This window comes from Oreochromis niloticus, linkage group LG11 (assembly GCF_001858045.2).
Source record: "Oreochromis niloticus isolate F11D_XX linkage group LG11, O_niloticus_UMD_NMBU, whole genome shotgun sequence".
Classification (NCBI taxonomy): domain Eukaryota; kingdom Metazoa; phylum Chordata; class Actinopteri; order Cichliformes; family Cichlidae; genus Oreochromis; species Oreochromis niloticus.
The window spans coordinates 29176658-29190411 of NC_031976.2; the positions used below are offsets into that span (position 1 = coordinate 29176658).

General features: G+C 40.1%; 4 protein-coding genes across 6 annotated transcripts in view; 1 reads left to right on the top strand and 3 right to left on the bottom strand.

Annotated features, from left to right (window-relative positions):
- LOC109194338 (sialic acid-binding Ig-like lectin 11) overlaps positions 1–13754 on the bottom strand; it is a 42534-nt gene that overhangs the window by 21280 nt on the left and 7500 nt on the right. The gene's annotated exons all lie outside the window — the stretch shown is intronic.
- Positions 1347–4448, bottom strand: LOC109204182 (uncharacterized). The gene is made up of 3 exons (XM_019364602.2): positions 3573–4448; positions 3039–3321; positions 1347–2784 (listed from the first exon to the last, which is right to left on the bottom strand). Exons 1-3 carry the CDS (start codon positions 4061–4063, stop codon positions 2071–2073), a joined length of 1488 nt encoding a protein of 495 aa, XP_019220147.1. The 5' UTR covers positions 4064–4448; the 3' UTR covers positions 1347–2070.
- Positions 7111–8482, top strand: LOC109204184 (uncharacterized). 3 transcript variants are annotated; one of them, XR_003222310.1, is made up of 3 exons: positions 7111–7289; positions 7375–7655; positions 7747–8057. XR_003222310.1 is itself a non-coding variant. In XM_019364617.2 (2 exons), exon 2 carries the CDS (start codon positions 7753–7755, stop codon positions 8392–8394), a length of 642 nt encoding a protein of 213 aa, XP_019220162.1. In that variant the 5' UTR covers positions 7111–7289; positions 7747–7752; the 3' UTR covers positions 8395–8482. The 3 variants fall into 3 exon arrangements, 2 of the variants coding, with proteins under 2 accessions (XP_019220162.1, XP_019220161.1); XM_019364617.2 differs by lacking the exon at positions 7375–7655 and having other exon boundaries at positions 7747–8482; XM_019364616.2 differs by having other exon boundaries at positions 7111–7655; positions 7747–8480.
- LOC109204183 (uncharacterized) lies at positions 11722–13382 on the bottom strand. Its single transcript, XM_019364607.2, has 3 exons — positions 13120–13382; positions 12693–12975; positions 11722–12565 (listed from the first exon to the last, which is right to left on the bottom strand). Exons 1-3 carry the CDS (start codon positions 13209–13211, stop codon positions 11894–11896), a joined length of 1047 nt encoding a protein of 348 aa, XP_019220152.1. The 5' UTR covers positions 13212–13382; the 3' UTR covers positions 11722–11893.

Genomic DNA, 13754 nt, shown 5'->3' on the forward strand with positions numbered 1-13754 from the left:
GAAACAAGTGATATCATTTAAAGAGTTGACATCCAACTGTTTATGTCTCAGAAAGAACAGAAATGGCATAAAAAACATCATCTGTGCTCCAGCTTTGCATGTAAAATCCCACCATGTCTTACAGCTTACATTATGGAGGCAAGTTTAAAAAGATACTGGGCCTGTTTTGGGTTAACGTCTAGCCTTAGTTTCAAAGAATAATATCAAATAATATCTGCTTAAATCATCAAGCAATTAAGCAAAGTCTGGGGTGACTAAATAGGTCCTAGCTTCTTTTTATAATAGTTTTCATAAAGTCTTATAGACAGAATATTCTTATAGACTGGGATTAAGAAAACTGAATTACTGGATACGGGAGGTCTTAATCTTACAGTCTGTGAAATATTAAACATACAGTTCATAGCCAGAAACCATTAAAATCTCAACTAAGAAAACTAGTCCTCAGAAGTTGGTGATAAGTGTGATAACCTGAGGATATGACGCACAAGCTGTGCTGAACAGTGTCTACACTGAGACCATCTGGAAAGCATTTTCATCATTAATCAATAAGCAGATATTTTTAGTCATTTTTAGTCCTTTGTTGGAAAAGTATCAGGAAATTCTGCAAAATGTCTGACTTGGTGAGATCATTGATGATGCTGCTGTAGCAGTCAGACTCTGATTCCATTATCGATATCACTTATCGATTTGATTCCAATTTCCTTATCGATTCTCATTAACTCAGCAGTTTATGAAAAATAAAGACTGCTCATACTGCACTGCCTGCATTATTAAACATATATCAGCTTGGTAAAGTATGAATAATGACATTTCCTGTTAGGTGCAATACAAATGTTGCATGTAAAGTATACTTAAGTATTAATTTTATTATTACAAAGTCTGCATTGACAGTTTAGTACAAACATTTTACATGTAATCTTATATTCATGCATCCATGTATGAAAAGATACAACTTCTGTTACAGAAATGCATAAATTGTTGGAAATTAAGAAACATATGTCTCTATTTCAGTACATGGACGTTTGTCTTTTGTGATGATGTCTATAAATATTTATACACATATATACATATGTGGCATCACTGTAGACACGCCTCTGACAACTTCCCATTCTCACTTAAAGGTGCTAAAAAACGACAGTGAAAGACTGCAGAGTTTTCTCACACTGCTGACATTCTCTCTCAGTCAGTAACTATTAGCTCACATGTTCACTGCTGAAACTGCTAACATGACAGAAAGCAAAAATGTGCTGTAGCTGCAACTGAGTGGTTTTCTCCATTACAGCCATTGTGTTTTGTCCAGATGTTTTATGATGAAAATGTTTTGACTTATTACCTAAAATCTATTACAGTTTTTCTCTATTGGTTTGGCTCATTTCTTGAAACCGAGATGACATTCTCAAAACCATAAGGTCATTTGGCCAAACAGTCTTACAGTGCTGCCCAACATTATAGCTCACTAGCAAAATCAAATATCTTTCCCCAAACTCTTCGTCCATGCTTCAAAAGCAGATTCCTTTCCCATATAAAAGGTCAGTACAGTCAAAATAGCACAGATCCTTCTCAATTGCCTTGGCACGTGTGCATTCATTTAGTGCTTTTGTCAGAATAACCTGGATGGTTTAGCACAACACCATGGATCCCCTGCAAAAGCTCATATCTCTCCCAAAAGAGTTTATCCATGTGTCAAAACTAAATATCCTTCCCATATAAATAGTCAATGCCCCCAAAATGCATTATACCTTTGGCATTGTTTAAGCACTGCAAGTCAAAATGCTTAGACGTTTTGTCACTGAGGCACAGGTCTAGCAACAGAATACCACTATGAATAAAACCAAAAGATTTTACAGTAAAATCAGCCTCCAATAAACCACTCATACTCAAGGAAACTGTAAACATTTTTATTCGTACAAAGAAATGTTAACATTAGAGAACATACTGTGAAAAGAAAACATATACAGGATTCTGTAAATGTGAACAGTTATAAACACAAACAAAAAACAAAAAAAACAAAAAAAACTCTAGCCTACCATACTGTAAATAAAGTTTCAGAACTATAGTACAGTAATATTTTCAGTGGTCGCCATTGTCACCCTCTCTTTCCTGGCCACCATCCTCATCCTCCTGGCCATCGACGCGCTGCTCTCTGTCAGGCCATAAATTCTCATCCACATCGCAACGGATATTTTCTCGTGCGATGCAGCGAGGGAAGAAACGGCGTGAATGTCTCAACCATCCCCTACATTGATCCCCTGTGATGTCCTCACATGCAGCATCCATTGCATGCAGCAGGGCCCTCTGGTCTTGAGCCTGATGCTCATACACCCTCCACCTCCAAGCTGAAAAAAACTCCTCAATTGGATTTAGGAAAGGAGAGTAAGGTGGAAGAAACTCCATTAGCATCCGGGGATGGGTGGTGAACCAGGTTCTGATGCGTGGGCCGCGGTGGAAGTTCACATTATCCCACACAATGACATAATGTGGTAGCTGAGGTCCTTCTACACCTCTCTCATTTTCTGGGATCAGATCAGTATAAAGGTGGTCCAAAAAATTGAGGAGCTTTTGTGTATTGTAGGGCCCTAAACTGGGAATGTGTGTGGCCACACCTCTTTCTGATATAGCGGCACACATTGTTATATTTGCTCCTCGCTGGCCTGGGACATCCACAGTGGCTCGGTGGCCAATGATGTTACGCCCACGCCTTCGACCTTTGGCCAGGTTGAAGCCAGCTTCATCAACGAACACTAGGATGTGAGGGGTTTCGTTGCCTTCTAATGCCATTATTCTCTACAATAGAATAGAAATAAATCTAATCAGTCAAGTAGAGACAGATACTGCAGGGAGGATCTAAAGTACTGTACAAAAAAAAAAGTACTGTACAAACAGGGAGTGGAAAACTGAAGACAATTTCTAGGCAAAATGCTCTAGTCACACAAAGCTGGATTCTGAAGGTGAAAAGGATAACGCAAAACAAAAAAACAGTGGTAACCATGTCTTACTGTAATAGTGTTACAATGATAGACAACCAGTAGTTGACTTACATGCACATACTGGTACCGCAGCCCTTTCACTCTGTCAGAGTTTCTCTCAAATGGTACCCTGTAAATCTGTTTCATGGTCATCTGATGTTTCTTCAATACCCGGTCTATTGTGGAGATGCTGATAGAGTTTATATTTTGGAACATTACATTGTCTAGCAGGATTGCATTACGAATCTGTCTCAGTGTGATGGCATTATTTGCAATGACCATGTTGCATATTTCTCGTTCTTGTTGTTCATTTAGAAGTTTTCTTCTGCCACCCACTTGAGGCTGTCGTCCAATCCTAGACATACAAGTCAAAGGTCAACACTGTAAATTTGTTACAAAATGAGTTACCAATGTAATTGTACTGCTGTCTTATGGTACTAGAAGTGTGATGCACTGCACAGTGACTGGAATACTATTCACAGTATTTTCTCCATTTTTTTGTCTTTGTCATTTTTATAGTATCATATAACATCACATGACGATATTACAGTACTCTAGGCCTACACACACACCAACACTGAATAGTTCAATAGCATAGTTCTGTACCTGTTTTCCCTGCGAAAGGTTTGGATGATGGAGGAGACTGTAGACCGAGGCACATTAGGCTGCACTCGGCGACCTGCCTCTGCCATTGTGAGGCGATGGTTTATAACGTGGTCAATAAGGGTGGCCCGGATTTCATCTGGGACATCATGGTGCCTCCGTGCTCCTCGGCCTCTTCCCCCTATTCCTCCACGCATTCTCACTCCTCCTCTTCCTCTTCTTCTTCCTCCTCTTCCTCGAGCAGGAAGTTGCTGTTGTACTTGGCGAGGTGCTTCCATGTTCACACTGCAAATGAAACTGGCCCCGGGCCAAGCTCTGTCTATATACTTTTGGCAGCAGTCATAATCATAGACAACACCTGTCAGGTATCTGAACAACCTGTTTGATTGGTCATCTGAGATGTGGGAAACTGCTCCTTCGTTAGTTCTAATTTCACCTGATTGATTGTCAAGTACTGTCATAACTTTATCAAATGTTCCAAGATATTCTTTCATGGTATTATATCTTTGACTAATTTTGACAGTTGAACAGACAATTGTGCATATGATGACTTACACAATGAAACCATGCTGATATGTTTTGGAGTGAGTGACCATTTCACTGAAAAATCAATTAATCAGTTTAGATCGGCAAGATCTATTTATTTGGAAAATGTGCTAAATGTGGGCTCATTGTGCTAACTGTAGCTACTTGTACATAATCATTTGAAAAGAAGCACAGAGTCACTTGAGACATGTACTAAAGCATTTGCAATTTGATTAAACCAATGAAAAATGACATTCTGTTGTGAACAATTGCAAGGTGGTTTGGAGATTTGTCCATGTTATTTTGAGAATGTCATCTCGGTTTCAGGAAATGAGCCAAACCAATCGAGAAAAACTGTAAAGCAGCATAGTGATGTATACTGTAGCAGACAGAATTTATAATAAAGATTAGTGTAAATTGAACAGGAACAGAGAGGCTCAGTGTAGAGCTCCACCACACAGTTAAGCTATTTAGGGCCTCTGACCATCCTGGATACTTATAGGTGGGGTGTCTTTAGCAAATAGTAGAGGAAGCCTTTGTTTGATTTCAGAAACACATATATTTTCAAACTGAGTGTTATAGTGGATTATGCCGCTCCCCACTATTCCTGGAGTGGTTTGAATGTTGTCACACTGTGATGCTGTCTAATTACACACAAAGGCTGATGTCAGTGTTGTCCTGAACACTTTCACTCCTGCACATTCATCATATATGCTGTATACATACAGGTGTAAGTAGAATATTCAAATATCTCTGTAGGTCGTCCAGAGAATGCAGCTCTCGACATATCTCGGTATTAATATAATCATAAAGACCACAACTGTAATTATAAGCCAAAAACTGTAGATGATACTAAATAATACAGTCTAACCTGAGAAGAGATACTAGCTGAACCGTCATAGTTTTATCATTGAAAAGTCAGACACTGCCCTCTGCTGGATTCAATGGATAACACATAAGCCACTCTAACACCTGTTTCAGCATAAATTGGCCTAATAACAAAGAAATGTCACAAAATATCGTTAAAGTTGGTTATTTGTCTGTTTTCTACAACAGCAATTTCTTTTGTTAATGCAATATGGCGAAATAAGTTATTAGCTTTTGTACATGTAACATTAGCAGTGTAACTGAACACATGTGCCATAAGAACAATGTGGCAAGCACAGCAGCTAGCTGCAACCTAATTACAGTTTTTTCTGAATGCTTAAACCCTAACTGTGATTCTTATAGCACAATTTCTAAAACTATTAATACTTATAGCAAAACCACTCACTGAGTTTGCAAAACTAAAAGCACAAACACTGCTTTGCACTCAGTTTGCCATTTTGTAACACACACTTTGCAAAACTGTAGGCACAATTCACTGCTTACACTCAATTACCAAATTTCCAACACACTCCTAGCAAAACTATACACATTCATGGCCATTATTTATGCTATTTTGCCAACTGTCTGGCACACTTTCACATGTGAAAACTTTTTTAGATAATTAGTTCACTTTGCAATCAGCCTAAGCACTATAATACAGGTAAGCTCTGTGTGTGGAGTACAGTGGAGGGAGCAGGAAGAGTGAGAAGTAGAGGAGGCCGAGGAAGAGGACGTGGAGGTGAAGAAGTAGGACGAAGAGGACAACAAGGACAAGGAGGAGCAAGAGGAGGATGAGGAGGGGGGGGAGGAGGACGAGGAGGGGGAGAGGAAGGGTAAGAAGAGTAAGAAATAGAATTGCTGATGACATCAGAGCTACAATAGTGGACCATGTAATCAACCATGGAGTGACCCTGGGGGAAGCTGGCCAACGGGTCCAGCCTAACTCGAGCTGCTACACTGTAGCAAGCATCATAAGGACATTTCGAAATCAGAATCGGTTAGTACAGTCACTCTGCACTAAGATCTGTAGCACTGCCATATGCTAATGAGAAACACAAAAATACCATAGATGTAAAAATACTGAAATTGTTACTTTACAGAATTGCTAGACGACCAGATGCTGGGGCAGAGGCAGAATGTTCACTGTAGACCAAGAAACCCATATAGTCAATATGGTGATTGCAAATAGTCCTGTACTTGGAAATAAACACTTGTGTTTGTTTTGATGTGTGTGAATAAACACCAGTACCAGAAGTTTGGATCCCTCTATGCTTACGGATCTATGACAAAAGTATGAGCTCAAACTGACATGGCCTACCTTGTGCACAGAGAAAGCAAAAGTCAGATGTGTTTTGTATTCATACCATCAGTGTGTAGTTGGCGCATTGTGTGCTTAGTAGATGATGGCTTGTGTGTACTGTTTGATACGAAAACACCATTTTTACGAAGGTGTGAAGAGTTAATCTAGCTGTGTTCGCTTTTGCAAGAGAACTACAATGTTTTGATAATTGGGTGACAGGTTTTCTTATTTGTGTGTAGAGTTTTGCAAAAATAGCCAATAGTTACAAAAAATGTGCTTAAGCAATCAGAAAAAACTGTAATGAAAAACAGAAGTATTACAGTTTTTTCTGAATGCTTAAACCCTAACTGTGATTCTTATAGCACAGTTTCCAAAACTATTAATACTTATAGCAAAACCACTCACTGAGTTTGCAAAACTAAAAGCACAAACACTGCTTTGCACTCAGTTTGCCATTTTGTAACACACACTTTGCAAAACTGTAGGCACAATTCACTGCACAACACTCTTTTTGCAGAACTTTAAACACAACTCACTGCTTACACTCAATTACCAAATTTCCAACACACTCCTAGCAAAATTATACACATGTATGGCTATCATTAACACTATTTTGCCAACTGTCTGGCACACTTTCACATGTGAAAACTTTTTTAGATAATTAGTTCACTTTGCAATCAGCCTAAGCACTATAAACAGGCCACAGGTAAGCTGTCTATGTGGAGTAGGAGTACAATGGAAGGAGCAGCAAGAGTGAGAAGAGTGAGAATCAGAGGAGGCCGAGGAAGAGGACGTGGAGGTGAAGAAGTTGGAGGAAGAGGACGTGGAGGAGCAAGAAGAGGACGAGGAGGGGAAAGAGGAAGGGTAAGAAGAGTAAGAAACAGAATAACTGATGACATCAGAGCTACAATAGTGGACCATGTCATCAACCATGGGATGACCCTGAGGGAAGCTGGCCAACGGGTTCAGCCTAAACTGAGCCGCTACACTGTGGCAGGCATCATTAGGACATTTCGAAATGAGAATCGGTAAGTACTTTGTAGCACTGCCATACTCTAATGAGAAACACAACAGTACCATACATGCAAAAATACTGAAATTGTTACTTTACAGAATTGCTAGACGTCCAGATGTTGGGGGCAGAGGCAGAATGTTCACTCCAGAGCAAGAGACCCATATAGTGAACATGGTGATTGCCAATAATGCAATAAGACTGCGTGAAATACAGCAGCGCATAATTGATAATGACACCATCTTTCAAAATATACACAGTGCAAGCATTTCTGTACTAAGTCGTGTACTTGCGCGCCACAGAATAAGAATGAAGCAAATTTACAGAGTTCCTTTCGAGAGAAACAGAACGTGTAAAGCAACTGCGATATGACTATGTGCAGGTAAGCTAGTGTCATTGGTTCTGAATTTGGAAGTGCATACTGTAGTGCTGTGCATGGGCATGATGTGTTGCATTTGTTTTGTCTTGTCCAGAGAGTGATGGAACTAGAAGCAGATGCAATGGGACATGAGCTACTTTTTGTGGATGAGGCCGGTTTTAACCTCAGTAAAACCAGGAGACGTGGCAGGAACATTATTGGACACCGTGCCATCATCAATGTCCCAGGACAACATGGTGGTAACATAACCATGTGTGCAGCTATAAGCCAAAATGGTGTTGTTCACCATCATGCAACCATAGGCCCATACAACACTGCACACATTATTGCATTCCTGGACACCTTGCATGACATGCTCACTGTTCAGAGACCAGAGCAGACCCGATATGTCATCATATGGGACAATGTTAGTTTCCATAGGGCTGCTTTGGTCCGCAACCGGTTTACAGACCACCCATCCTTCATGGCACTCAACCTCCCTCCATACTCTCCATTCTTAAATCCCATTGAGGAGTTCTTCTCTGCCTGGCGCTGGAAAGTGTACGACCGTCATCCTCATCAACAGGTAGCCCTTTTACAGGCAATGGAGGAGGCATGTGGAGATATTGACCAGGCATCATGTCAGGCCTGGATACGGCATTCAAGGAGATATTTTCCCCGGTGCCTTGGACTGGAGGATATCGCATGCGATGTGGACGAAATTTTGTGGCCGGACCCAGAAAGACGACATGATGTAGGCTGATTGTCTTTTTTTTTCCTTTTTTTTGTGAAATTCCTATTTTGTGTTCTGACTTTGTCTTGGTTTTGATGAGTGTGAATAAACACCAATACTTGAAGTTTGGATCCTTGTATGTTTACATGATACTATGACAAAAGTGTGAGCTCAAATTGACAAAAAGCCAGATGTGTTTTGTATTCATACCATCAGTGTGCAGTTGGCGCATTGTGTGCTTAGTAGATGATGGCTTGTGTGTACTGTTTGATACGAAAACACCATTTTTACAAAGGTGTGAAGAGTTAATCTAGCTGTGTTCGCTTTTGCAAGAGAACTACAATGTTTTGATAATTGGGTGACAGGTTTTCTTATTTGTGTGTAGAGTTTTGCAAAATAGCCAATAGTTACAAAAAATGTGCTTAAGCAATCAGAAAAAACTGTAACAGAATTCTTGATAAAAGTAGAACTCCCTGGTTCTTTAAATGCATAAAACAGTTGCTATCAGTCCAAATATAGCTACAGTTTGAGGCTAGATATGGATTGCAGATGTTGTTAGATTTCTTTTTTTCATAAAGTTCAGTTGTGCACTCAAATGTGCACTAATGAAGTCAGTCAAAAAATTATCAGATGTCAACTGCAGTAACACAACTTTCTGCAAGACGTCCATGAAAAATGTAATCATTTCAATGAAAATGCACATTAATGGAAAGGTCTCCCAGGCATCCATGTTCATGTCTTTGAGACAGATATGCTTCTTTTATTGTCGGACCTGTAGGTGGGAATTAGCTGAATGAATTTAAAAGGGACGGTTAGATCTTCCTTCCCTTATTATTTTCATGCAAACATGTAAGAAATCTGGTACTGGCACCAGCAGGTCTCTGTAATTTTACCTCAAGCCAGGTCTGTGTGTATAACTTGGAATATGATTTATTGTCATTCATTGCACATTTTTATTACCAAAATTTGACAAATACACAACCATCCACACCAAAACATGGGGCATATCCTGTGTGGTGTAACATTAATTATGACGAGTGATACAAGATTAAGTCCTTCACATCTGTGAAAAACCCCATAAACTCAGCAATCATGCTTGCAGAGCTTCCTTAATTTACTGTTTTGTTTTTTTTACCAAAACAGAAAAAAATATAAAATAGTGAAATGTTCAAAATTCAGAATCAAAGATTCCTCTATAATTGTTTCACACATGGATCTGTGAACTTTACAACTAATGTTGGTGATGTGGACTTTCAGTTGAAAGGTTAAAGGTCAAAGGTGAGCTGTGTGTCTGTGTTACAGCAGTCTGATTCTCTGACTTCAAAACAGTAATGCTTCCTATTTTTTTGCAGGATACAGGTTATTTCAGAAACAGATCCAGAACACAGACCTGGAGCAGTTCAGGTCTTTGTAGAAGTCCTCAAACATGCATTCTTTTAAATGGCCACCAGGGGGTGATGCATGACTTCTCGTCCTGCAGAAGTTTATGGGACAAACTTGACCTCTGTAAACACTTTCTTGATGAGTTTATGCTCTAAATTACTGATTTGTGGACATGTTGAATAAAAAGTAAATCTTATAAAAGCAAAAGTAAATCTTTCAAAAAAAAGAAGATTGTCCTCCTGGATGTTACTGAAAACCAGCAAACAACCAAAGATGTTGTATTAAATACTTTGTGGTACCTAGAAAAACAGCTGCCACACACCTTTAAGGAACTTTGTGGCTGGTGGAGATATACAATTACCAAAGAAAGTTAAACTGAAAGCTAAAAAAATGAATAAATGAATAAAACATGAATGGCGGGGGGTACGATTAGAAACAGCAGCCAAAATTACATCAATAATTTGCTGCTGTTAACTGTGACAAAATCATTGTAATCAGCCAGTGTATTTTCCTCTTGTTGATACTGCTCCCCCAGCAGACCACAGCATGGGCAAGCATGCTAGCAACCACTGGATATTAAAACATCTGTAGCATCGTTGATGTTGTCAGCCTTTTCAGGAAGTAAAGCATGGAATGTCTGTTCCTGTAGATAAGGTTGGTATTTGGAGTCCAGTCCAGTTTGATTTCCAGTAGGAGCCTTTTATACTTTATGTAAGTATCTTCACTCTGTGACATTTACCAATTCAGAGACTGGCAAATAACATCATATTCTGATAATCCGTCTGTTTTCTGCAGGGACATGTATGTTTGCTCTTCCTCCTTTGGTTTCATCTTTTTTCTTGAGTTCCTGTGTGAGAAAGTAGAAAGACTGGGTCTTAAAAAAACTACCCAATGCATCAACAGAGCCTTTAAAACATGAAATGTAGGTGTACTTACTCACCAAAAGAGCACAAAGTAGATTATAAAGATGATATTGACAAGGATCGATACAGCAGCAATGGATACGAGAAGTTTTACACTAAGATTGCCTGACATCTCTTTATGCTCTACAACTTCTGTGCTGGTTACTGAAGTTTGGGAAGAAAGAAGAGGAAAGTGCAAAATTACATGTAGTATAACATCACATGATTTACACTATTATGGCACTGCCATGAAGGGTTGGCTCAACAACTTGTCAGCACTGAACTACTTCTACAACACCCAGAACATAATTGCACAGAACTGAAAGGAAAAAACATTAAGAAAAAGTCAATGTTCGTGTTATTTTTTGAATTATACACAATACATGCAAAACATTAACTCATTATCATCTAAAAACATTGGTCATCATAAAATATGTGCTAAAAAAATTGAAAGTAGGGGTTAAAACTGTAGCGCATACCATGTTTTTCAGGCAAGCTTTTACGGATGAGTAGATATTCTCTTTTTTTACCTTGTCCATTGTTACTCACACATTCAACAGTGCTGTTGCCATAGTTTTTTGAAGGGAGACTGACAGTGCTGTTGACTGTGTGGTTAAAGACAGTAGTAGTGACCAAGTACTCAGTGTGGATCTTCAGGATCGGCCATTTGATATCAGGTAAAGGAAACCCTTCACTGATACACACACAGGTCAGTACCTCTGACTGAAGCACACATCCAGAGCCATCCTGGATCTTTGAAAACCCTGTTTATTATTTATTGTTGATTCCTATCAGTGGTTTCAAATGGTTCTTAAATGCATATTCCAAATTTGTATTGTTTTTTTTATTATTACAGTTTTTCTCGATTGCTAAAACACATTTCTTGAAACTACGCCTCATATCCGCACAACAGTAAACACAAATCCATAACATCTCACTCAATTCCCCAAACATCCTATTTCCAGGTCAAAATGAAGCTCTACACCCAAAACTATTCACTCCTGCTGAAAAACCGAACTTTGCCCTCAGACATCAAACACAAGCCCTCAAAAACACACACACTACAACAGAGTTTTGCACACTGGTACAATTAATTCAAAACAATAGTTCCAAAACAATTAGGTTGCTTATGGTTCTCCCCTTCAAAACCCTTGTCACATGATAAACACAAAAGACGCAACCAATGTATGTACAGTGGCACATTGTCATTCATGTACTATACAGTACAACACACACCAGAAACATTATCCCACCACAGCATCTTGTCTTTGGTCTGGGTCAGGCCAGAGAATCTCATCCACATCACAGGCTATATTGGCCCCAGCCAGGCAGCGGGGGTAAAATCCTCTTGCATGCCTGATCCACCCCTGGCATGCATCTACTGATATGTCTAGGCAGGCCTCTTCCATGGCCTGAAGGAGGTGAACACGGACATAAGGTTCTCGGTCATACACTTTCCACCGCCATGCCGAAAATAACTCCTCTATCGGGTTTAGAAAGGGGGAGTATGCAGGCAGAAAGATATTAGAAAACCTTGGGTTATTGGTAAACCAGTCACGAACCAGAGCAGCGCGATGGAAGCTGACGTTATCCCACACAACAACGTAGTGAGGCTGCTCTGGCTGTGCTGGTTCCCTGTAGTCCAGCTGGAACATATGTTGTCTTAAACCATCAAGAAAAGCAAGGAGAAGCATAGTGTTATAGGGTCCTAGTACGGCATGGCGGTGGAGTACCCCTCGTTGGCTGATGGCTGCGCACATAGTGACATTCCCCCCACGCTGACCAGGGACATTTACAATAGCCCGATGGCCAATTATGTTCCTCCCCCTTTTCCTTCTTTTGGTCAGGTTAAAACCTGCCTCATCCACAAAGATCATTTCATGGGGAACAGGCCGTCCTTCAATCTCAAAGATTCTCTGCAAAACACATAACACAGTAGAGTCAATCGGTACCCTGAACCAAAGTTCAAGAGTGCTGAAATGGCAGCATAAACTGCCATGCTGTGATGGTACACAATACCTTATACAGTATCAAAACTCATACCTGAACATATTCCACACGTTGGTTTTTCACTCTGTCAGAGTTTCGTTCGAAAGGGACTCGGTATGCCTGTTTCATCCGGAATTGATTCTTTCGGAGGATGCGGTCAATTGTGGAGAGGCTGATGGCATTTATGCCTCGAAAAAGATGATCATCCTCAATCACTCTCCTTTGAATCTCTTGCAGGCGGATTACATTATTTGCAATTACCATGTTTACAAGTTCCCTCTCTTGCTCCTCCGACAAAAGCCTTAACCTGCCTCCACCAGGTGGTCGTCTCTGTGTCCTACAAAAATAGAAGCACTCATTACTGTAACTGTCACACATTCATTTTACAGGAAAATAATGGAAACATACTGAAACTCAAGACACATAAATTCAGTAACTTAAACGTTACTGTACAAAGCAGTCTTACTGCAAGTACACCTACCTGTTTTCCTCTCTGAAGGTTCTGATGATGGAGGCAACAGTGAAGCGACTCAAATTTGGTTGTACTCGTTGCCCAGCCTCCCTCATAGTCATCCCATGGACAAGGACATGGTCAACTAAAGTGGCTCGAATTTCATCCGAGACTGACTGTCTTCATGCCCTTGCTCTTCCCCTTCCTTGTCGCCGTCGTTCTCCACCTCCACCTCCTTCACCACCTCCTCCTCCTCTTCCACCACGTCCTCCTCTTTCACCATGTCCTCTTTCTCCACCACGTCCTCCTCCTTCACCACGTCCTCTTTCTCCACCATGTCCTCCTCTTTCACCACGTCCTCTTTCTCCACCATGTCCTCTTCCTTTGCATCTCTTTGGATCCATTGTTTCAAACCTGAATGAGCTGACTTTGGCCCTTTTATCTATCCATCGCAGGTTCTGATTGGTGTGTGCTAAATTTTGACTCCTAGTGTTTCCACCTGGTTAATTGTGTGCTAATTGGGCTCAAGCTATGCTGACTTAAGTTAACATTATTGCATGCTAGTGCTTTCTACATGACTACATGGTGTAAGCACTGTAAAATGTAGGGATTTGTGTGTAGAGTTTTGCAGTACCAGTTCACCAAATTTGAGTCATGTGTCAAAG